Source organism: Melitaea cinxia, chromosome 8 (genome assembly GCF_905220565.1).
Source record: "Melitaea cinxia chromosome 8, ilMelCinx1.1, whole genome shotgun sequence".
In the NCBI taxonomy this organism is placed as follows: Eukaryota; Metazoa; Arthropoda; class Insecta; order Lepidoptera; family Nymphalidae; genus Melitaea; species Melitaea cinxia.
This window is the reverse complement of record NC_059401.1, coordinates 13925396-13951025: the sequence shown is the minus strand read 5'-3', so window position 1 is coordinate 13951025 and position 25630 is coordinate 13925396. Positions and strand designations below refer to the sequence as shown.

Below are 25630 nucleotides of genomic sequence, written 5' to 3'. Positions count from 1 at the left end.
CAATTAGAAATAAGACTGTAGATTTAAGAGAAAAATAAGTTAGATGCTTGGTACTTGTTGGTTAAAGTACTTTATTGAAGCATCTTTTAATGTATTTAACGCTGATTTTGTAAATTAATTTTAATAATTTACGCAAGCGGAGTGATATTAACACTAAATATGTAGTTTTAAACCTTCCAAAAGAAAATTGTTTGCAATTTTGACAAAAGGATAGGTAGGTGAATTGATTAGGAAGAACAAAGGATGGACACTTATCTTTGCAGACTGCGCCGCACGAGTTGGTACTTTAGATATACCATGCCTCTAGCTTCATCGAAGTCCAGATCAGTTTTGCTCCAGCCTTAATATTTGTTCTATTGTTCCATTTGTTCAATCTTCTTGCCTTTGTTGCATGAGCACCACGTGGCGGTGCCGGTACGATTTGCGTTATTTTTGTTAAATTTATGCAATTATTGACGGATTCCCCTCATGGGCCACCAATTTATGTATTTGATACATAATGGAGCCTTAATTTGATAATTAAAACTCAATATACTTTTAAATTTTAATTTTTGCCTTTAATGCGATGTGACAGCGTGAGAAGTTAAATTAGGAAGGGCCGGAAAAAGTTATAGATAATACAAGATTATGCAAAAGACAATGAAATTCTACAAAGGAACTACAGATAATAATTTTACAAGAAATAATGCAAACTACAGATAACAACTAATTAATTAATATTAGATATACTACAATTATTCTACAATTAGGTACTACTATAAAAAAATATATGAACTAAATTGCCTTGCGCGGCAACAGATGTAATCATTTTTAATACATTTTATATTAAATAATAAAAAGATAGTATATATTACCATGCATCAAGACCCGTAAATCAGTTGAGCGCCAGCGCTCTTGCAGCGCTCTTAGAGGTAAGTCAAATTCCGCGCAGCCGTCTTTCTTTTGCTTACACGCGCCAAGCGCCTGTTGTTATAGTGGATAAACCGCATTTCATACATTCATAAAAATAAAAACATATTACGAAAATGACTGTAAAATAATATAATGATAATTTCTGTAAACAAATATATAATTTAATTTTTTTCTCACATTGTCAATACAAATAAGCATTTCAATCTGTTTGTCTTGTTATTTGTTAATTAATATGTTTGTCGATGTCATTGAGTTTATAAAAAAATTAAAACCGGCAAAATTTGATGGTCTATTTTCATCCAAAACTATGCAACTAACATTCACACACAGATTTTCTGGGACATAATAAAATGCTATTTTATTCATATCGTAAATATTAGATTCATTCGTAAAGTCAAAAAACTAAATTAATTGAAAAAGAAATTGTTTCATAAAATTGATTTTTTATTTTTATTTTAAATTCATTGACTGTTGTTATATGACAGACTTGAAATTTTTAACATTTTATATCATAGTTATTAATTTTTATTATACATTAGAAATTGATCAAGTTGGGCTTTTGGTTGTCACATTATACTAAGTAGCACAAAGATCGCGCGGCTCGTACGACTCGCGCAATGCGGTTAAATTTACCTAAACTTGAAGAGCGAAAAATTATGAAATGGCTCTTAATATATTTTTTTTAATGTGAATATGATCGGTACACAATAATTTTAAATATAATTAAAATTATTATTATTAATTAAAGGTAAAAGACGGTCTTTGGATTAAGTATTTAGTTTTCAAAATAATACATAATATATTTTGCTAATTCACTAACATTGAAACTTAACTGAGGTAGGGCATAACAGGAAATTCAAAGTCGAAGCAGCCCAACTGGGATAGAATCTCGACCTTACAGAAGACAGCTGAATAATACTGTTTTCAAACAGTGTTTTGATCATGTTGGTGAGTAACGGGAAATTGGGGATAGGATCGGCCATGCGTTTGCGATGCATCTGGTGTTGAGATGTCTAAAGGTACGGTAATCGCTTACCATCAGGTAAGCCGTACGCTTGTTTGCCGACCTAGTTATATTTATAAAAAAAAATCATTGACTTATTTAATGAACGTACTTATTAGAAGTAATATTACAACTATTAAAAAATGTATTTTAATAATTATTAAATATTACCATATTAAATTTCCTTTACTTTAATGTAAAAAAATTATCGATTATAAAAATGAATTATTTTTATTGCATTTGATGATATTTACAATTTTTGAACGTTTAACCGGCCATTTGTAATTTTTAAATGTCACGCATTTGTGATTATTGTTCATTGTCATTTGACTCAATTGTGCGGAAGTGTTTTTAAAAAGAAATTTTATTTATTAAAATTGTTTGCGCATTAAAGTAAGTTTCCACTATATAAATGATAAAACAATTGTGGAAAACGATTAAACATGAAGAGTATTCATGATGGTAAAGTAACCTTAAAGCAGTGTACGCAGTTTTATCAAACGTGATGCTCGAGGATAATGTGGATAAGATGAAATTCATATATCAAATATTTACCATTATTGCCTATATCTGCATTCCGATATATGCACAAAATGAAGACTGTACTAAGACAAACAATAGCCGGTGCGACTACAAATGGAATGTACGAAAATTGTCAGACACACTTGCAAACAAGTTCAGCGAGATTGTTGTCAACGAGCTTGGAAGTGAATATACATCGCACCTAGAGATACGAACCGCGTACAAAGTAAGTCGATACCACACTAAAGATAGCAGTTCCTTAACCAACATCGTAGAGAAGTTAAATTACAAAATATCCTCAGCAATAAACATACTTCTTGACATGAAAAATGCGATGATTAAAAACGATACTCCGTCCTACACTCATCCCTGTCCGTTTACTTCTATTGGTAAATCAGTGTTTATAAAGAGTACTAATGTTTTTGACGACATATCGTCTATAGATATGCAACCCCATACCATTGGTAGATTTAAGGATTTAAAAGTAAAACGATCATACTTTCTATCAAATATTGATTATGCAACTGACAAAGATTGTGCAGCCATGCCCCACTCAAACTTGAGATACTTGTATCATAAAGTTGTTCATCCTGACCCAAAGGTGTTTGTATTTTTAATAGATAACAACATGAAAACAGAATCACTGCAGTATGCTGTTAGTATTGTTAAAGAAATAGCTTTTGCATTGCAAACCATTGATATATTTGCCTTGAAAATAACAAATATATCAAACTTTATGAAGTTTGAGGATACTTGCAGCAACAATGGCATATCAAATCTTGGGAATGCAACAGATAACAATAAATTACTATTAAGAGAGTATGTAACTTCAATAGACACAGCTACAAATAGTTTATCTCCGGCCACCATAAATGAAGAGATAAAGATTCTGTTAAGTGAGAAAAAACTTCCTGAAAACAAAATGATGATATTCTTCACTGATGAGCAACGGAATATATTGAAAAATGACACATGGCTTAGAATATTCACACATGGTGAAGCGGTAGAAGGCAAATTAAAAAATTGTATCGGATTAATATATAAAGGAAGGACCTTACAAAATAGTTCTATAGAAATTTTACACTTTGACAAATCTCACAATCATTCAAATAATCCTATCGTGAAGCTTCACCTTAACAATAGTGCTGTCATAGGACAAATAGCCTCGGCGTTTATTTCTCTATTACCTGCTAAATATGAAAAAAAATTGCAAGCCGAAGGTCCGCTGTGGGAAGCAACAGAAAGAGACTTTATGGTTTCTCTCGTACATCCTGTTTCTTATGGAGTTCTTGGACTGGATTTGTACTGGTCGGATTTAGCTGAGGATATAACCTATTTCAAAGAAAAAAATCACAAGAAGAGAGCGTTTGTGATGGATTTTTCAGGAAAAATCTTAATGCACACATATTTTCCACGACCTGAATCAACTTCTGATAAAATTAAGTTCACCACCCTAGAAGCCGTAGAAACTTGCAATTATACTGATGTTATCAAACATAAGTTATTGACAATCGAGTCGGGGAATTATACAATAAATGAAAGCAACTCATCAAAATCTATAATTTATTCGTGGAAATGGGTACAAAAACTATATATTGTTTGTATTGTATCAGAATTTTTTAATAATAATGTAACAAACAGGACACACATGTTTTTCACAAAGACTAGTAAAGAAATACTGTTTCATAGATTGGATCTGTTTCCTCCAAAAACTGGTAAAGTGTGTCGTCATTTTAAGCAAATTGCTACTATTGATCAAGGTACAGTGTACTTAAGTCCTTCTAGCTTTCAGTCCCCTTTTACTTATCTATATGATATGGGTGATGGTCAAGAAGCAATCACTTACATGCAAAACTACTTAGCTTATCTGAGGAGTGTGGCGCATGGCTTACTATCGAACCCTGGACTAAAGAATGAAATACAACAAGATGTCGGGTTTCTCAATTCAATTTTATCCTTTTATAAAAGACAACATTTGCACGGACCTTATTCAAAATATATAGTTCGAAGGTATGCTGTTACAGAAAATGGTGTACTTGTCATGTTTCCTGGTACAGTCTTAGAATATGATTATGAGCCAGTGCGTAGGCCGTGGTACATTTATGCAACTGAAAATCCAGGAAAAATAATTTTAACACCTCCAAATTTAGATGTAGGGGGTGCTGGGTATGTTGTATCCATATCATATGCCGTAAGAAGCCCAATTTATCCATCAATGGTAGTTTCAATGGATGTAACGATGGGTTTCCTTTACAAACTCCTTATTGACAGTTTGCCTCTATGTGCCGATGCATATTATGTTAAATGCTTTATTATGAACAATCGTGGCTATTTAGTGTCTCACCCTGGATTGATGGATCCAAATAGTTCAGGGCCCATTGAACAGCAACATATTACCCATAAAGAATCAATGATAGCTATTGATATGTTGAACCATAAAGGATTTGTAACAAAAAGATTGTGTAATAATTTCTATGATAAAACTATTCAAAGATTTTATGAGTTCAACACTTCTTTGCCCAATGTTCTCTCAAATGTGGTGTCAGGTGATCACTGTATTCATTATTATATTACCTCAATTCCTGGTACTAATGCTTTTGTTGGCCTCGTTAATGCGTCTTGTAATATGGGCGCCTTTTGCCCTTGCAGTATGGTAGATCGCATATGTTTAAACTGCAATAGAATGGAACAAACCGATTGTGAATGCCCTTGTGAGTGTAGTTCAGAATTATATGAATGTCCTAATGCCAATTACTCCAAATTTAACCAAAACATCCCTCTATGTGGTGTTACACCTGAGAACAATAATCATAAATCGCATTATTTTCATAATTTCGCCGAAAACTTAAAATCTTGTTTTGATTTTCAATGTGAAACATACACGACGCATTCTTCTTGCTTAGGAGTCTTGGGTTGTGAGTGGTGTCAAATAGATACAGATGGGCGGACGCGTCTTTCAACGCCTTTTTGCACTTCCCAATCAACTTGCTTTAGTGGCGTTCTTGGCGCTGTAACGCCGTATGGAGAGGGAACGTTCGGTCATGTAAACAGGGACGCTTTTGCGAGCTACTCAGCAATTGGACCAATAGCAGGGTGTATAGTAACAGTGAGCTTATTCATAGCAGTTGCAATATATTGCTACAGACAAAATTCTTCATCGGATAGCTGTCACAATTTATACGTCGATGGTCCAGCTGAAACTTGGCACGACGCTGATGTCCAAATGAGCCACCTCCCATCGGATGACATGCCAGATATGTCTGGACACGACAAGTTGTTACCGGCGAAGGAAATTGAGGCTCCCATTTCTCCGTATCGAGTAGTGACTGGATATAGACGTCCCCACACTGCTGGAGGCTCAGATCATGGTTATTCTACAATGACGCCTCATGAAGACTCTGAAGCGACCGGTTTCTCTGTCAATGATCCTATAATTTTATCAGATGATACTAAATCAGATGCCAGTTTTCCTGCTCCCAGTAAAGTTAAGCCATGGACAAAAACTTCAGATCTCACTATAACTGTATTACCTTGTGGTAAAAATAGTGTGTTAGCTCCAGTTACAGTTCACAGACATATGGAAGCATCTTAATCCATAAACGTGGTTATCTACCTCTTGTACATAGTTGTGAACTTCCTAATTGTTATAATTAATTATTGTGATATATTAACTTGTCTTGATTAAGTTATATAATTTACTTTTTTTGGTGCTTAGCTTATTGTGGCCATGACAAGACACTTAACAAATGTGTATTATAAATGCAGCTAACAATTTGTGAATACAGTATTGTTACCTTAGTTCTAGATTAATATAAATATAGGCGCATAATTGTATTTTATTATTTAAGTATTTTTATACGAAAAATTACTATGTAGCTGATTTGACTCTGACATCTAAGTACTTAACATATTTTACTATTATAATGCTTGGGATATTTTTTGAATGATTTCAAACAGTTGAAAAGTCTTGCTGTAAATGTTTATATTTCCTAATCGTGACAAAAAAAAACTTAATACTATAGTTCCTTACAGCTTAAGAATATGCTTATTACATGGACTTTTCCAATATTATACAAATATTTTCATCTGAATGTACTTAAAAATACTTAGGACACGTCTTTTAACTAAAGATTGCATATACCAGTTAATTCATATAAACAATAGTAACTCCTACAAACCATATATTTATATTGTAGACATTACTAATATTAAATAAAATAAATTGTGTATGTAAATTGTATACATTTAATTCCATGCATTTGATTAAATTTACTAAAAATCTTATCTTAAATTTGATACAATAGGCAGCAAGTTTCATATACAGGTAAATTAACAATAAAATGTTTTTTATATATATCATTTATTCATAAGGTTATATACGTGCCAGTGCCTCCTTGACCATTAAGTTCTAATTGTACGTATTTTAAGACTGACTGATGTTGCATTTACTTATTGTATGATGTAATAAAATTTTGTAAGAAAGATGCTCTTTCATTGAACAATTTTTTCTTTTATTATTAAAAATCTTAGATAGTTCATTTATAAAATTCTAATTCATAAAATAATTTAATTAAATATAACGTAGATTTATTCTCTATTCGCAAATTTTAATTTGTTCATCAATAAAGCCCTAACTTTGCTTATATATTTTAACTTATATCTGTAAATAACTAAATATAGTTTAGCAGTGTGGCCACCTGGATAAATTAAAAAATTGAACTGCGCTTACTTGCTTTACTTATTAATACGTGAAGCAAAAATTTTGTACCCCTTTATACGAAAATTGCGCGGACGGAGGAGTAAAAAATTTTGCACTCTTTTAGGGTCATTTCGCCTGTTCGCGTCCATCGCCCAATTCGCGTCCATTTTACGGATCTCACTTTGAAAACTCTCGAAATTAAGTATACTAAGACACCAATAAGTCGAAAAGTCATTACCGGCAATACCTCAATGCATAAGAGGCACGCACGCATATACAAAGGTTCCGTGCGTCCAAGTTATCCTGGATAGAAAAAATAGTAAGGGCTGGTCAACACGAGAGCGCGAAGGCGCGGAATAATGAGAAGAAAATAGTGGGCAGCGGAGCGTTTGAAGGTAAGTCTTTAATTATTTTATGTCTATCTTGTTGGATACATAGCTGTTTCTAGGCGTTGATTATGATAAAAGGAATTATATGAATTATGAATTTGCTTATTTTTTTTAAATAGTTAACAGTTAAAATAAGGTGGACGCGAATTACTACACCGAATTTATAAAACTTTGCGTCCGCAATGGACACAAACTACAGGGATTAATCATAAAAGTAAATCGCGTCCATTTCCTAAATTAATTCTATAAGTTTAATACCTATAACTAATAAATACAAGTTTAATACCTATTCTACTTTGAATGAAATGAGTAATTTCTTTCTTATTTTTTTTTTTTTGTTTATGTTGAGTTCTAAGAAAGACGAAGGAAAAAAGAACATACACAGAAGAAGATTTTCGTTGCATGAAATTCGAGAGAAGAAATCGGTAAGACAAGCGCCTATGCAAAAATATGCTATTCCGAAGACCAAGATATTGGACAAAATCAGTGGGTGCAGACAAGAAAACTTATCGACACAAATAAATAAACTTGGAGTGTCTGTTTGTAATATAAAATTAACAGCTTTTTACTAAATGCATATGTCGTCTGTCTCACTCGTCTGTCTGTCTGTCTGCCCGTCTGCCCGTCTGCCCGTCTGCCCGTCTGCCCGTCTGCCCGTCTGCCCGTCTGCCCGTCTGCCCGTCTGCCCGTCTGCCCGTCTGCCCGTCTGCCCGTCTGCCCGTCTGCCCGTCTGCCCGTCTGCCCGTCTGCCCGTCTGCCCGTCTGCCCGTCTGCCCGTCTGCCCGTCTGCCCGTCTGCCCGTCTGCCCGTCTGCCCGTCTGCCCGTCTGCCCGTCTGCCCGTCTGCCCGTCTGCCCGTCTGCCCGTCTGCCCGTCTTTTTTATTTTTTATTATTTTTAATAATATCCTTTAATTATGATTTTTTTCTCAATTCAATTTGATCTCCCGCCTTCGCCAGTCGATAACCATCAATCGACCAGTTATCCCTGCTAGATATCTACCTTTGCCACCTCTCATACAGAAAACATCACGGAGTAGGGATGAGAAAGAAGCCAGTCTCCTGTCTTACTCACTATACTGTTTTCGGCCATTTTTTTGGTTTTATTGGTGTATCGATCGTAGCAGTAACTGTTATACATATTGTTTTCATTTTACTGTTCACTAAATTGCAAATGTGCATATTTGATTAATATTGTCTACAACGCTTTCGATTTTAAGATATCCTAGAGTGTATACAATACAGAATAAAAGTAATTATGACTGAACAATTTATTAAGGATTGATTTATTGATTTGAGTGAAATGGTGTAGTTTCCGCTTTTCAAAAATATAAATAGAATAATTTGTCCAGTAAAACAAGGACAGTTAGTCGAGAGAGATTAAGTCACACAAAAATTCACATTTTTGAGACCCTCCCCCCACCTAGTGTGCCGACACTGTCAACATATTTTGCAATTTTAAATCTTTTTAACCGACTTAAAAAAAAGAGGAGGTTACTCAATTCGACCGTATATATATATTTTATGTATGCTCGGGGATAAATCCGTCGTTTATGAACCGATTTTGATAATTCTTTTTTTTGTTGGAAAGGAGATATCCCTAGTTTGGAATCCCAGAGAAATCGAGGGAAACTCTCGAAAATCCGCATAACTTTTTACTGGGTGTACCAATTTTGATGATTTTTAATTTAGTCGAAAGCCGATTTTATCATGTGGTCAATTTAAATTTCATCGAGATCTGATTACAACTTTTGGAGTAATCTTTGATAATGCTTATTTACTTGACTATTTTAATTGAAGTCGGTTTTTCGTCGGTTCGCCTGCAAACACACTTATATTTTTGTTTATTAAATAAAAAATCAGTTTCAACATTACTTTTATATGGTATTTTGAAATATAATGTCGCAAAATTTTGGCCCGTCCCCACACAGTTTCACAATCATAGACCTACCATAAACGTAATAGGTATGACGTAATTTCTGGATGCCTCCTTAACAATACTGACGCTGATAAGACACCAATATTTTATTTTTATATTTATACATAATTTATTAGCAATTAGGAAGCATTAATATCGATATCTTATGAACATTTTTTAATTTCAGTTTCATTTTATGTTTGTGTACTTATATGCATATAACGCAGCAGGTAAAAAGAGTGATAAAAAAGTGGTTTAATTAATATAACGTTTACAAACCATACTAAAAACCAATTCAAAATTCAACTGTACTAAGTCGTAAAAAATGGAAATCTTTGATATATTTTGTATTATGAAGGTTTATGTCGTGTTGGGTAAGATTTATATAAAATTTTATTAAGTGCGTGATTGTAGTTTTCAAAACGTAGTATTATCGATTGTATTTCATATTTAAAAATATTTTACGTCTGTTAAGATAGTTACTTAATTATTTTACCCTTCGTCTAAACATATACAAAATTTTCTCAAACAAGTAGGTACATCCTACAGCTAATTCCTAGGATACCGGTTATTATGGTTCTAATTACGAATGAAAAAAGTTGTTTTTATCGTCAGGTACCGTTGCGGTCACAAATGGTGCGGAACTTCGTTGTTATAAAGGGTAAAATCTAGATTGGTACTGACTTAAGAGTAGCTATACCTATATAGCTAAATTTATTAGTTTTATCTTCTGTTACGTTCCTGGAATTTTGCAATGTTTGCTTATTATTCTAGCCGTGATGTCAGGATTTTCATTTCATAAACAAACGCTACCAAAATATAACTTGACTGAAAGCTTAGATGAGGATTTCATAACTACCAGGAACAATTAGGTTGTCGTGAGATAGAGAGTATAGCAACACTCATGCATTGCGACATTTTTAATTGCACATCAAAAACCTTAGCACCCAGCAATATATATCGATCAATGAAATCATTTTTACGTTAAATATATTATATTATTTTCACAGCAAGCAAACCAATTGATTATCGAAATTCCAAACTAACATAACAAATATTTCGAAAATAATATCAATAGTATATTTTATTTTTTCTCAGACTGACGTTAGACAAAAAAGTTGTTTTGTACACAAATAAATTATTATCATGCCAAAAATATACCTACTGATTACAAAGAAATTTAAGTATTCCACCACTCCGGCCGCCCAGCGTGGTGACTATGGGCAACACACATGAGTTCACGCCATTTTTAGCGCGAACACATTGTGGAGGTCTATTTCCATTAGTGGACTGCAATAGGCTGAAGTGGTGGAGTATCGGAAACGGCTCCAACTATTTTCATGAAATTTAGTATGCAGAGGATATCGGGGGAGATAAATAAATCTAGCTAGGATTCATTTTTGAAAAATGTCGTTTTATCCCTGTTTTTACACAATGAAAAAATGGCTACCATATCGCTAGAATACGAAGGTAAATTTCACACTTGTCAATAAAGTTGTTATAGATGTAATATTAAAATCTAAGTATAATGTAAATAAATGCATTAATATTCGAACTTCCTTATCACATTGTTTCGACATTGTGGATTTCGGGCAATCTGATAAATACCACCGTTAATCCTCATAGATAAATCGCAGTAGACATGAGTAAATAGAACCCCTTTTTTTAAAATGGAGTAAGTTTACACTATTGGTTTTTAGATGTGCGTTACGAATTTAAGTAAGAGATTTGGCACATTGTAATGGTTACTTAGGCACTATTTGCTCAAATAGAGGAACAGAAAAACGGCTAGAAAACTAAATAATATATTGACACATCTTGACGGCAGTCTCGTCGTGAAAAACACGGGGTTATCCTAGGGGTATTCATTCCTAAGGATCTCTTTGAGTATTAGTATGTTGGTCAGTCATTTCAGCCTTTTGCAGTCCACTGCTGGACATAGGCCTCCCCAAGTTCGCGCCAGACATGTAGAATATACTCGATGAATTTTAAAATTTGCTGACAAGTGTAATTTGCCCTGGTTCGTTTTTAAAACGTTCTGCCTGCTCATGGGCGTACCTAGAAATTTGTAAAAGATGTGACAAAAACGTGGTGTGGTACATACTTATATTATAAATCTAAAGATTCAATTATTACCTCGTACCTTGCCTATAAATTCCGCGTCTCTAAGCTCCAAGGCCGTTAATAGTCTCGATTAAAACCTCACCAATTGTAATACAACTATACAGATCCATAAGCCATATACTTACCTATAATTAATTAGTATTTATGTCCATTCCCTTTTAAATTGTCTTATTTTAAATACTCTTTCAGTTCACTAGATAACTACACGGTATTTTCTTTAGAAAATCCGAGCCCTTTTTTATGTTCGTCCTTCTACAAACACGAACGAAAAACGGTTTTCTATGTTTTTGGTTTCGGTGGCAAATCTGATGAACATTCAGTCAAAGGCATCGTACCTGTGTACTTAAATAGAGCTAATATATGTTTATTGAATTGGGAAAAAGAAGCTTCGACCGGTGTGTTAGGGAATCTAGCTTATGGCGCAACAGCTGTTCCAAACGCCAGGAAGGTTTGTATCCTGTTGTTATTTTATTATAAGATCTTAAAAAATAAATCTAGATAAATAAAATTAATCACCATAATGTGCGTACATAAATCCCGAATTAATTTCCGCACGACTATACCAAATTAGATGATTATTTTTTTATTATTATCATTATTATTTGGATAGGGTTGAAAAAAGAAAAAAAAAGCTCTATTATATATAAAAAGAAAATACGAGAAAAGGTGCGACCGTTCAATTTAATGCATAATTACTATTGTTTCTTTTTAGATTGGTAAACGATTTGGTAAAACATTACTAATATTGAACAAGAATGGCCTGAATTTGAAAAAAGTTCATGTGATTGGATTCTCTCTTGGAGCACAACTATCGGGCTACGCCGGCAGAGAAGTACGAGCAAATGGAAAAATTATTGGCAGGTGAATTTGTCTTTTAAAGTTACATTTTTTTGCCGGAAATTGTTTATAGGTACGCTTCATCCTTGCCGCACCTATCGATGTTATCCAGAAAAGTTTAGTCATACACAGAACATACTTATATCTTATTAAATTAGGTATTGTAAATGGGTAATATAAATTATATTATATAACCGAATCACGTCAATTAATATGACTTCATCGATTATTTTGTGTACTTTAATATCATTGATAGGACTATATGAATTCCGCCGTTGTATTAAAAGATTTGATGCATTCAAATACTTTACAGGATTACTGGTCTCGACCCAGCTGGACCACTTTTTGATGGTATAGTTTCACTTCGTGCACTAAGCGCCTCTGATGCCAGTTTCGTAGATATCGTACATACCAACCCTGGCAAATTGGGAATAGATTCATCTGTAGGCACTGTGGATTTCTGGCCAAACTGTCAGAGTAGTGTACAACCAGGCTGCGAAATCAAGGGTCGTAAGGGTTACTCCAAACGAAGTAATTAATATATTTTTCTTAAATTTTTGTTTATGAATACCTATTTGTGTGAATGTCACTTAATAATTCTGAATACTCATAAAGGTTTTCAAATTACTGTTACTCTCGCAACGCTAGGTAACTAAGTATACATTTTTTTTTTACCTAATACACGCAGTAGTGAAAATAACCATTACTTATCGTAAGAGGGTAGATTTATGTAAAGACCGTGATTAACTATTGTTAAAACTACATTGATTTAACTCTCATATAAATATTTTTAGACTCGTGCAGTCATGCCCGCTGTTGGAGGTACTTCACAGCAGCTATAGAACGCCCATCTGCTTTCATAGCGACTTTTGCCGAGGATTGCTTGTCTTGGAAGGCAGGTGTAAGAACCAATAAAACAGTCTACATGGGCGACGACATCAATCTTAAGTTAGTTTTTTAAAATCATTGTTTAAAGTAGTAATTTATCTTCTTTGATATGATTTTTATAACGTGTACACGTTACTTAGTATTTTTTGTTGGAATTATAAATTAAAAAAAAAACAAGTAAGTATTTAATCAAGTAATAACGGAATACTCTGAAATAAGCCAATTAAAATTACCTGTTGTAAACGCACTACAGCTGCACAAAGGTATCCTTTCTATATAGAGAAGCTTTTACTTTTAAAGTATCTGTATTGTTTGTAAGAAAAGCGACAAAAAAGTAATTAATAAAAAACGATTTAAAAAGTCAAAAGTTTTGGACAAATCCAGACAAGTACCGATGTATGTACACTATAGTGTAATATAAGCTCAAATTATTAATATAGGTAATACCTAATATTTTTTTGTAGTGCTCGTGGCAACTTCTACTTGGAGACAAACTCTGCTCCACCATTTGGATTTAAAAAAGAAGACTGCACATTACGTCACCTACCTACCAAATAAATGAACAACAACAACAATGACAAAGTAACTTATTTAAAAATATGAGCAGTTATTAGGTATCGAAATGCAATTTACTTATTGTGACAAAAACCTAAAACGATTAGTTGATAAGCGCAATTCGTGCCGAGAAGTAAATAAAATTTAATGTAAAGTTTGTGTATATTATCTAATACTATTAAACGCGCAATTCTTGTATATATATAATCTGAATCTCGGAAACACCTCCAACGATTTTTATTAATTTAGTATGAAAGGGATTTCGGGGGCGATAAATCGATATAGCTAGGATTCATTTTTAGAAAATGCCGTTTTATCCCTGTTTTTAGGCAATGAAAAAATTGTTACAATATCGTTAGAATACAAAGGTAAATTTAGCAATCGTCAATAAAGTGCTCAGGTGGGAAATCGGCCCGTCGGGATCGACAGAGAAGACTATGGATCAAATCCTCGTGTCACCAGACCAATTATTTTTTCCTTTTTTTTTCTAATTCCGTCATGTTTTTTTTTTTAAATAATCAGTTCATATTTTTTATTACTATGTCGGTACTAAAGAATATAGCCACCCCCTCTCTTCCCGTGGGTGTCGTAAGAGGCGACTAAGGGATAACACAGTTCCGCTACCACCTTGGAACTTAAGAGCCATTTCACAATTTTACGCTCTGCAAGTTTAGGTAAATTTGGTCGCATCGCGCGAGTCGTACGAGCCGCGCGATCTTTGTGCTAGTACGTATAGTGTGACAACCAAAAGACCATCGTGATCATTTTCTGATGTATAATAAAAATTATAACTATGGTATAAAATGTTTTTTATATAATTAATTTGTTAAAAATTTCAAGTATGTTATATAACAACAGTCAATAAATTTAAAATAAAATTTAAAAAATCAATTTTATGAAACAATTTTTTTAAATTGATTTAGTTTTTTCAGTTTACGAATGAATCTAATATTTACGATATGAATAAAAAAGCATTTAATGACATCGACACCGACAAACATATTAATTAACAAATAACAAGACAAACAGATTGAAATGCCTATTTGTATTGATAGTGTGAGAAAAGAAAAATTATACATTTGTTTACAGAAATTATCATTATATTATTTTACAGACATTTTCGTAATATGTTTATTTTATTTTATTATGAAAGTATCAAATGCGTTTTATCCGCTATAACAACAGGCGCTTGGCGCGTGTGAGCGAAAGAGACGGCTGCGCAGAATTTGGCGTGGACCTTACCTCTAAGAGCGCTAGCGCTCGACTGATTTACCGGGCTTGATGCGTGGCAATATATACTATCTTTTTATTATTTAATATAAAATGTATTAAAAATAATTACATCTTTTAATTATTTTTTTTGTATTCCTTAATGATGTAAGTTTACTTTGATGAAGATAGTTCGTTAAAATTTCTTAGTTTTCTAAGAGAAATATCGCTTTTAAGATTGTACTTATTTGGAAAATATTCGTAACTTTAAATTTTTTTTATCGTTTAATAGAGATACAAATGGAATAAAAATCTATGATAGTGGACAACAAAATTATATTCCACATATTATGATATTTTTTTAAAATGGTTTCAACGTAGAGGTTATTGAAAAGTAGGACTTCAAAGTATACATTGCGCCCGTTTACCCAGGGAGGAGGCTGATGAAAAGGTTAATAATTTTATACACATAATATAAATCAAAATTCTGATCAGACTATGGACTACAAAAAAGGTTGCTCTATTATATTTCAAGAATATAAATTACATTATTGCATCCAACACTGAGATTAACGACGTCAAAATATTACAATTTCGCGGATTGTTACCGATTTTTGTGAAATGGCTCTTAAAAAGCCGACCGGTGGCGGGATAACCATCCAACTGCTGGCTTTGAAATACACAGGCCGAAGACGGGCAGCAGCGTCTTCGGTGCGACCAAGCCAGCTCTGCGGTCACCAACCCGCCTGCCCAGCGTGGTGACTATGGGCAAAACACATGAGTTCACGTTGTTTTTGGCGTGAACTTGTGGAGGCCTATGTCCAGCAGTGGACTGTATAGGCTGAAATGATGATGATGGATAGCTGTCATAAGTTATACGTCGATGGTCCTGCTGAATTGGACATTAGCTATTGTATGATGTGATAAAAGATTGACAGAATAGGTGTTTATTCTACGTGACATTGGCGAAATCATCTGTGCTCATTTGGCACTATTGAAAGTCATTAACCCTGAGAAAAAGAAGAAGAAGAAAAAGACAGAATAGGTGTTTTTTAATGAACATTTTTTCTTTTACAACGAAAATGGTATTTTTTACCCGACTGCCAAGGAAGGGTTATGTTTTTCGCGCGTATCTTGTATCTATGTATGTATATTTGTATGTAATATTCTTTACTACCTCATATTTCCAGAACCACTAAACGGATTTACACAATTGAGGTATTGTTAGGTTCGTCTTAGCTGCCCAAGTGTTCTTAGATAGGTGACATTAAATAATATCAAACATGGCGGCTGCGCGAAGCCATTGTAGTTAATGAAAAAAAAAATTTTTTTCTCGAATACTACAATATGGGTATCAAATTGAAGGGCACAATACAAGGATTTTAAAAAGGTATATCATGTTTATTATTACCGTAATATTAATAAAGAAATACAATATTAAAGTTTAAAAATTGTGGACTTTGCTCTTTCCCACGCCTATGCCATGCCAAACTCGCCTCCTAGGCGACGATCAACTTCGGGGTGTAGCCTTTCTAATAAAATACAATGGTTAAAAAAAACATACAATTAAAATTACAAATAAAAATTAATAAATGTCACACCAATTTACAATTACATTAATAAAATCAATAACAAATACATAATACCAAATACAAACAAATAATTTTAATAATAATTTCATTATATTAAAACTAATAGTTGTTGACTTAAGCAGTCACCTATTTGCTAAAGGTCAGGCTTACGTTGCTTTGAGCAGAGTGAGATCTTTCTCCGGGCCTGCTATCAGTTCTCTTGACCCCAAAAAATTACTTAATCAACCACATGATGTAAACTGTTTTGATGAATTGAACCGATTACGTAATTTGTCTGACTAAAAAGACATAAATAAAATAATAATTAAAAAAAAAAAACAAAAAACCCGCCTGCGTGAAGAACAACTAATAGAAAATCAACTGAAAAAGCTGGAACAAGATAAAAATTCAATATGCACACAAAGTCAGCGAAATAAATAGAAACAATATCAAACATTTTGTGCTGTACGTGTACGTGTGCTGTAAGTGTGATCGGGCGAGGCGAACGGAAATTGAGAGGGAGATTTATGTAAGTGAAGATAGAAAGAGAGAGTTACGTTTCGTAAGTTTATTTGAGGCGTGTGGTAAAGCATACTTATTTTTTTTTTATCAACGTTATATTATCCTAAAATTAAAATCACTTGTTATTGGTTTACACTTCACAGTCATTAATTACAGCTTTAAAAACACGTATATGTATTGCTCTACATTCTGCAAAATCCGCCGTGATAAAATCTTACTAAAACGTCAACAATTTACAATACTGACACTAATGAGACGCAAATGTTTGTTTTTTGTATAATTTTATTGATAACTTTTTAGCACCAAATTATACAATTCTTAACTTCAGTTTAAATTTATTTTATTGTGAGATAAATGTAGCAGGTATTAGAGTACCTAATAAAAAGTAGTTTGATTAATTTAACGTTTACTCACCTTACAAAAAAAAACAATTGAAAAAATCAACTTACTAAGTGATAAAAAATGGAAATCTTTGAAATATTTTATATCATGAAGATTTTTGTCGTATTAGGTAAGAATTAATAAAACTTTAATATTTTTAACCGACTTCCAAAAAGGAGGAGGTTCTCAATTCGACTGTATTTTTTTTATGTATGTTACATCAGAACTTTTGACCGTGTGGACCGATTTCGACAAATTTTTTAATCGAAAGCTGGTGTGTGTCTATTGGTCCCATTTAAACTTATTTGAGATCTAACAACTACTTTTCGAGTTATATCTAATAATGCGTTTTTACTTGACGCTTTTTAAACTCCTAAAAATCCGTAATAACTTTTAACTGGGTGTACCGATTTTGATAATTCTTTTTTGTTGAAAAGAAAATATCTCTAGTTTAGTACCATGATAAAGAAACCAGGATCTGATGATGGGATCCCAGAGAAATCGAGGGAAACTCTCGAAAATCCGCAATAACTTTTTACTGGGTGTACCGATTTTAATAATTTTTAATTTAATCGAAAGCTGATGTTTTTCATGTGGTCACATATAAATTTTATTGAGATCTGATAACTATTTTTTGAGTAATCTTTGATAACGCTTAGTTACTTGACTATTTTTTCGTCGATCTACGTTGTATGTTGTCGTCGATGTAATTGAAGTCGGTTTTTTTTCGTTTGCGAGCAAACACAATTATGTGATTATAGTTTTCAAATAATAGCATTACTGTTTTAATATTATATTTTAGAAAAATATTTTTTCTTCAGGTACCGTTGTGGTCACTAATTGTGCTGAACTTCGTTGTTATAAAGGGTAAAATTAAAATTAGTACTTACCTACTGATTTAAGGGAATCCATTATTCATTTAGCTATAGATACCTATAGCTAAATTTAATATTCTAATCTTCTGTTGCTTCTCTGTATTTTGCATTATTATTCTATCCTTATCCTTATTATTCTAGTCTTTATGGCTTTCATTTTTTCTACAATCAAAAACAAACATTTAACTAAAACGTGTCTTTGATTTAAAGCTAAGATGAGGATGTAATATCTAATTAACCCAAACTAAGTGTCATTTTATGTCAAATTGAAGTAAAATAAAATATACTTATATCGATTTATTATACAATTGATGATCTTTACTTCCTTATGACATCAGTTATAGGTCATGTCATCACTGGGACGCCTTATACTTTCCTATTATTAATTATGATTTATCACATTATATCAATTCCATTTTTTAATTAATTATCTTATTTTAAATAATATTTCAGTTCACTACATAACTACACGGTATTTTCTTTAGAAAATCCAAGCCCTTTTTTATGTTCGCCCTGCTACAAACACGAACGAAAAACGGTTTTCTATGTTTTTGGTTTCCAATGCAAACCTGATGGAAAATCAATCAAAGGCATCGTGGAGGTGTATTTAAATAGAGCAAATATATGTATATTGAACTGGGAAAAGGAGGCCGCGACCGGTGTGTTAGGGAATCTAGCTTATGGCGCAACAGCTGTTCCAAACGCCAAAAAGGTTTGTATCTCTGATCTATTAGTGACAAAGCAAAAACAAATTCAAGACAAAATATCTTATTCGAGACTCAGAAACTTCTAGAAATGAATTCGCTGTCAAATGTAACAATATGTAATTATAAGAACTGAATTTATGAAAACACAAAAACATCTTGACATTTATTTTTAAGCGAAAGATTTTAACATCAAATCATATTACTTATTTAAAAAAAATACTATTTAAAAAATCTTGTTTCCGATTATATGACTAAAAAATAAATCTAGGTTGAAATTTAGAATCGTTTGGTACGAATTTAAGGGCGAAAAAGGGGGTTGGAGGGGGGGGAGTCCTTTTCAAACCCCCCCCCCCCCATAGCACTCTTAATACAAGGTAATGTAACATTAAAAAGAAATCTCATAGACCTAACTTCAAAATTAGACCGTTTATCGGCATAATTTCGTTCCGCGACGTCTCCGGTGCTTCGGAAGGTGCAGCGCCTTCGCTCTTACGTAACAAAATGCAGACACCCACGCTCGTCCGAGTTACTACGTTTTGATAAAGCGGTGCCTCGGAGCTGACACACACACTTTTTTTCAAGAATGGTGCATTACCTTATATTGCCAGTGGTAGTAAGGGAGACCCCCTCTTCCTGCCAGGCCCTCTCGCCATAATTTGTGCCAAACGATTCTTAATCCATCCCTAAGCCTGTATAAAAGTTAACCAACGAAATAGTATGTGATATTTTAATACGTGCCTTCTAAAACTCGACGGAAGATCTTCACGTCTACGCTCTCATTATTTCTACCAATATGCATATCCTTCCTCTTCAAGCTACTCACTCCTTTACTTACTCTGTTCCATCTCTTCTTGACTTTATTCTTGTCTCCTCACTTGACAATGTTGAAAAACATGGCTATTGCTCTTCCTATACATTCTCATGACTAAATTTTTCTTTCTTATAAAATAAAAACCCCTTAAGCAAAGCCAAGAATCCTTTTGCAACGTAATTTTGTTGGTATGGAGTTGAAAAGACTATGTGAAGATGCTGCTAAGATTGATTGGTCATCGGTACGTAGCGCGTCTGGTGTGAATGATAAAATTACTGTTTTTGATTTCTTCCTCACCCATCTTTTGATGCCCTACATCCCGTATGTGTTAAGCATCTTCCAGCTACAAGGCCCACAGCTGACATCAAAGCAAGACCAGAAAAACAGGGTCAAAGTGAAGTACACGACCAATTCAAGGGTCAGCTATATATATTGACAGTAGCAAACGAAAAAAAAACGACTTAAATTAGATCGACAATACAACGTAGGTAGGCACACGCACTAGTCGCCACACCGATTTTTGACGGTTCCCCTCGATTTCTTTGGGTTGCCATCATCAGATCCTGGTTTAATTGTCATGGTACCACCACCCTTGGGATATTTTATTTCCAACAAAAAAAAAAAGAATCATCAAAATCGGTTCATAAATGACGAAGTTATCCGCGGACACACACACATATATATATATATATATAATTATATAGTCGAATTGAATTAGCTCCTCCTTTTTTGAAGTCAGTTAAAAATACACAATATATTAAAAAATGTGGTCGTTTAATGCATAATTACATATAAGATTTTTCATTTTTAGATTGGTAAGCAATTTGGTAAAACATTACTTATACTGAGCAAAAATGGTCTGAATTTGAAAAAAGTTCATTTGATTGGATTCTCTCTCGGAGCTCAACTATCGGGCTATGCAGGAAGAGAGGTACAAGCAGAAGGAAAAATTATTGGCAGGTTAACTTCGAGTCATTTAAAATTCATATTTTCCCTTAAATTGCAAATACGGTAAAACCTTTTCGCATTGAGGTCCCTATAACATTATCCAAAAAAAAAAAAAAAATTTGGTCGTACAAAACATACTTATAGCTTAATAAATAAGGTATATATATATATATATATATATATATCACGATATGACTTCGTCGATTATTTTGTTTACTTTTATATCATTGATTAATTCGTCGTTTTATTATATTCGACTTTTTATTTTATTACATTCTTTAAATTTAATATTAAATATTCAAGGTTTGATGTATTCAAATGCCTTACAGAATTACTGGTCTCGACCCAGCTGGACCACTTTTCGATGGTGTGGTTTCACTTCGTGCACTAAGCGCCTCTGATGCCAGTTTCGTAGATATTGTACATACCAACCCTGGTAGATTGGGAATAGATTCATCTCTAGGCACTGTGGATTTTTGGCCAAATTGTGAGAGTAGAGTACAACCAGGCTGCGAAATCAAGGGTGTTAGGGGTGTACCAAATCGAAGTAATTATTTTTTTATTTGTGTTTTAAAATATGAATATTTGTGTGATGAATGCAACTAAAATATGACGTAGGTACACAATATCTATACTAATATTATAATGATGAAAAATTTATTAGTACGAACGCGCTAATCCCAGGAACTACCTACTGATTCGAACTGCAAAATTATTTTTGTGTTGGATAGTCTATTTACCGAGAAACGTTATTTTCCCTCAAAGCAAACCGTGTCCGGGTATTCATAATGATAGTGTGCCAAATTGCGTTATAAAAGGTAAAAAAAAAAAAATGATCTCCCATACTTGTTCATACCCATGTGTCATCTTGAGCTTCACCAATCATGATGGGATTAACATCCTGGGATATAGAACTAGGACCTAATTTAATATTTAGAGCAACAGGTACCAAAATACATATTTTGCACCAAATAAAGGAGGTATAGTAAAAATAATAAAGGTAAGGCTTTAGATTTAAGAACAGTCGAATTATCTAAGCTCAAAATTTGACAGTTTATCGGCATAATTTCGTTACAAAAAAAAAAAAAAAATTAACCCTAACCTATCTAACTTCAAAATGACGGTTCATAATCTAGCCTAGCCAATAATAAATACTAATTTTAATTAATACTAGACATTTTACTTACGGTTTTATAAATATTTTAGACATATGTAGTCATAACCGCTGTTGGATGTACTTCATAGGAGCTATAGAAAGCCCAGCAGCTTTCAAAGCGACTTTTGCCGAGGATTGCTTGTCTTGGAAGGCAGGTGTAAGAACCAATAAAACAGTCTACCTGGGCGACGACATCAATCTTAAGTTAGTTTTTTAAGATCATTGTTTAAAATACTCATTTGCCTTATTTCTAGTATCAGACACACGTTATTTAGGGACTTGAAGTATTATAAGAGACACGATAATTTTATTAACGGAATATTTTGAACTAAGACGAAATAAAATAACCTGTTGTAAACGCACCACTGCTGAACAAATGTGTCCTGTCTATAACATCATAACCTCATGGAGAGGAAAAATGCAGAAAAAAAAATCACTTAGCAAGGTATAAGAGGCTATGAGATCTATACATAATTTTATGTTTTTTTTTATGTCACTAGGTCGGTCAACAAGCGTACGGCTCACCTGATGGTAAGCGACTACCGTAGCTTATAGATACCTGCAACACCAGAAGCATCGCAAGCGCGTTGCCGACCCAATCCCCCAGGAGCAGGAGAATTATCTACTTACCTAATAATAGGTAGCTACTTTTAGTTTTTAAAGTAAAACATCTTGAGAGAGGTGCGACTACACATTTTCTTTCTCTCTTAGCCACTTACATTTCGTATATCTGAGACACAGTGCAGGCCTATTGCTAAAGAAGTTTTACTTGAGCCGTTTGGTCTAAAGCATACTCATTTTTTTAACTTATTTTAGAGCACGTGGCAACTTCTACTTCGAGACAAACTCTGCTCCGCCATTTGGATTTAAAAAGAAAGACTACACATAAATTCAACAGCCATCTAGCAAATAAATTAGTATAACTTGTTTCAAATATGTGCAATAATCAAGGTATCGAGAGAGTGCATTTTACTTATTGTGACAAAACCTAGACCGATTAGTTGCTAAGCGTAATTTGTGCAAAGAAATAAATACATTTCAATGTCACTTTTGTGTATGTTTATTAAACGGTGCATTATTTACAACGCTTAAATATAGCTTTTCGTATCATCTTTAACGTTTTTTTTTATAATTTTGAATTTAAAAACTTATAAATCAAGAAAAATATTTTATCTTCGTTTCAAGATAATTTTTGTAGTCAAGTTAAGGCGCTTCCCTGACCAAAACGCCGCGCTAGCCGTTTTTTGTGCACTTTTTTGGAGCTATCTACTTGTTAATGGAAAAAAGAATCAAACTGATAAAAACACAGTTAAATTCTGCATAATTTTGACTATACAATGGTAGATTTAGTTTTTTTTTTTTTAAGGAATAGATGTTAAATAATCTCCTTACAACGATACCACAAAAATGAGAAATAGTGATTGATAATATGCATCTCCTCGTAAAGTAAACATTATTTTATTTTGCAACAGACACCAATTGATCGACAATTGAATACTGAACAATACGTAAGAATTTTTTTTTTCAAAAGACCCAAATTTGAATTTTTATAGATTTTTTTCTAAAATCTGGGCGTATTCACTACTGTAACTCAAGCACAGGGTATCGGAATTCAGTCTGCCGCAAGGTTTGGAGGGAGAAGCTTGTGTTGTTTGTCACCGTGTCGGGTAGCGCACGCTCAATTCACAATATCAATTAACAATAATAAATTTATTAGCATCTTGTTAGCATTTATTGTTGAAGTTTATTTTAATTAGTTTTTATCTATGATATCTTGATGATTATCTATGATAATAAAATTTACTTTGTTTTTATTTTATTTCTCTACTTACACTGTCTGAATAATAAAGATAGATTGCTTTTTAACCGACTTCTAAAAAAGGAGGAGGTTCTCAATTCGACTGTATTTTGTTTTAACCGACTTCCAAAAAAGGAGGAGGTTCTCAATTCGACTGTATTTTGTTTTAACCGACTTCCAAAAAAGGAGGAGGTTCTCAATTCGACTGTATTTTTTATGTATGTGGATATCAGAACTTTTAACTGGGTGGACCGATTTCGACAAAAAATTTTTAATCGAAAAGTGGTGTGTGTCATTTGGTCCCAATTAAATTTATTTGAGATCTAACAATACTTTAATAATTTTATTATTATAATAATAATTATAATTATTTTATTTTTCTATATTATTTTTTTATATTATTTTATTATTATCATCATTATTATATTATTGATTTAAAGGTTTAATTTATATAGAAATTGATTTTTATCTATTTATACCTTAATAATATATATATATATATATATATATATATTTTTTTAATATCTATTCCTGTTATTATTATTATTATTATTTTTACGTTATTGTATTATATTTATATATATTGTTTTATTATTTTTTATTTATTTTTTATTATTTTTATATACCTACATTTATTATACATATATTTTCTCTTTAATTTATTTATCTATTTTTTTTATGTCTTTCTTTGATGATAGTGACGCATTTTTATCGCTGTCGTCTGCTTCCGAAGACTCAAGTAACAATGACAGTTATTATAGCATACCCTCTTTGAGCGACACGTTAAACTCTTGTTTTGAAAACACTCCCAAGAATTTTAATTTAGTCCACATAAACGCACAGAGTATTCCTGCTCATTATCCAGATTTATTGTCATCTTTTGGTAATAAATATATACACGCTATCCTAGTTTCCGAGTCTTGGCTCAAACCTTGTTTGCCTTCTATTTCCTTTTCCATACCGGGATTTCACTTGATCCGTAATGACCGCATTGGTCGGACAGGTGGAGGGGTTGCCATATATCTTCGCTCTCATATTCCTTTTACCATCATAGATACTTCACAACCTCAGGCCGGTGGAGCTGAGCATCTTTTTGTTGAAGTGAATCTGTCACACACAAAACTCCTACTCGGTGTTTTTTATAGCCCATGTCTTACTGTAGACTATTTCACTTCGCTTGAATTGTTACTTCAACAGTTTAGTCCTTTATATAGTCATACGGTAATCATGGGTGATTTTAACACCTGTCTGCTCAAAAACGATCACCGGTCTTCCCGGCTAAAAACTCTAATTAATGGTTCAAATCTTCATATCTTACCTTTGCTTGCCACTCATACTTTACCAAATTGTATTCCTTCTCTTTTAGATCTAATTATTGTTTCTTCCATTGACCATGTTGTAAAACATGGTCAATGTGCTGCTGATGCTTTTTCTTACCATGATTTATTATATCTATCCTACAAAATCAAACCTCCTAAGCTTAAATCAAGAATTCTTCTGCAACGTAGTTTTGGTGGAATGGATGTGGAACAACTGCGGAGGGATGCAGCTGAGATTGATTGGACTGCGGTTTACGATGCAGGTACAATTGACAGCCAGGTAGCTGTTTTCAGCTCTCTGCTTACACAACTTTACGATATTCACGCACCCATTCGACCAGTAAGAATAAAACATCTACCTGCCCCATGGATTACACCCGACATTAAAAAATTGCAGGAAAAAAAAGTTCGTGCTAAGTCGCGGTACAGACTGAATAACAGTGAGGCTAATAGAGAGGTATACGTAAAGGCTCGGAATCACTGTAATAG

The 25630-nt window shown here is 33.1% G+C and overlaps 3 protein-coding genes across 3 annotated transcripts; all 3 read left to right on the top strand.

Moving 5' to 3' along the window:
• Nucleotides 1–2444: 2444 nt before the first annotated feature.
• Nucleotides 2445–6919, top strand: LOC123655522 (VWFA and cache domain-containing protein CG16868). The gene has a single exon (XM_045591295.1). It carries the CDS (start codon nucleotides 2445–2447, stop codon nucleotides 6027–6029), a length of 3585 nt encoding a protein of 1194 aa, XP_045447251.1. The 3' UTR covers nucleotides 6030–6919.
• A 3963-nt stretch (nucleotides 6920–10882) lies between these two features.
• LOC123656055 (endothelial lipase-like) lies at nucleotides 10883–14001 on the top strand. Its single transcript, XM_045591778.1, has 6 exons — nucleotides 10883–10910; nucleotides 11762–12012; nucleotides 12277–12425; nucleotides 12715–12932; nucleotides 13196–13349; nucleotides 13754–14001. The coding sequence occupies exons 1-6, from the start codon at nucleotides 10883–10885 to the stop codon at nucleotides 13845–13847; spliced, it is 894 nt and encodes a 297-aa protein (XP_045447734.1). The 3' UTR covers nucleotides 13848–14001.
• A 6109-nt stretch (nucleotides 14002–20110) lies between these two features.
• On the top strand, nucleotides 20111–23137 carry LOC123656054 (putative endothelial lipase). The gene is made up of 5 exons (XM_045591777.1): nucleotides 20111–20338; nucleotides 20732–20931; nucleotides 21198–21415; nucleotides 22075–22228; nucleotides 22841–23137. Exons 1-5 carry the CDS (start codon nucleotides 20111–20113, stop codon nucleotides 22911–22913), a joined length of 873 nt encoding a protein of 290 aa, XP_045447733.1. The 3' UTR covers nucleotides 22914–23137.
• Nucleotides 23138–25630: the final 2493 nt, after the last annotated feature.

What these genes read in the sequence shown, in the direction of transcription:
- LOC123655522 (XM_045591295.1), top strand. Translation starts at nt 2,445, where the DNA reads ATGAAATTCATATATCAAATATTTACCATTATTGCCTATATCTGCATT.
- LOC123656055 (XM_045591778.1), top strand. Translation starts at nt 10,883, where the DNA reads ATGGCTACCATATCGCTAGAATACGAAG. An exon ending in AATGGAAAAATTATTGGCAG is followed by an intron (nt 12,426 to 12,714) that starts GTGAATTTGTCT and finishes AATACTTTACAG; the next exon opens with GATTACTGGTCTCGACCCAG. An exon ending in GGCGACGACATCAATCTTAA is followed by an intron (nt 13,350 to 13,753) that starts GTTAGTTTTTTA and finishes ATTTTTTTGTAG; the next exon opens with TGCTCGTGGCAACTTCTACT.
- LOC123656054 (XM_045591777.1), top strand. Translation starts at nt 20,111, where the DNA reads ATGGAGTTGAAAAGACTATGTGAAGATGCTGCTAAGATTGATTGGTCA. An exon ending in AGTACACGACCAATTCAAGG is followed by an intron (nt 20,339 to 20,731) that starts GTCAGCTATATA and finishes TTTCATTTTTAG; the next exon opens with ATTGGTAAGCAATTTGGTAA. An exon ending in GGCGACGACATCAATCTTAA is followed by an intron (nt 22,229 to 22,840) that starts GTTAGTTTTTTA and finishes AACTTATTTTAG; the next exon opens with AGCACGTGGCAACTTCTACT.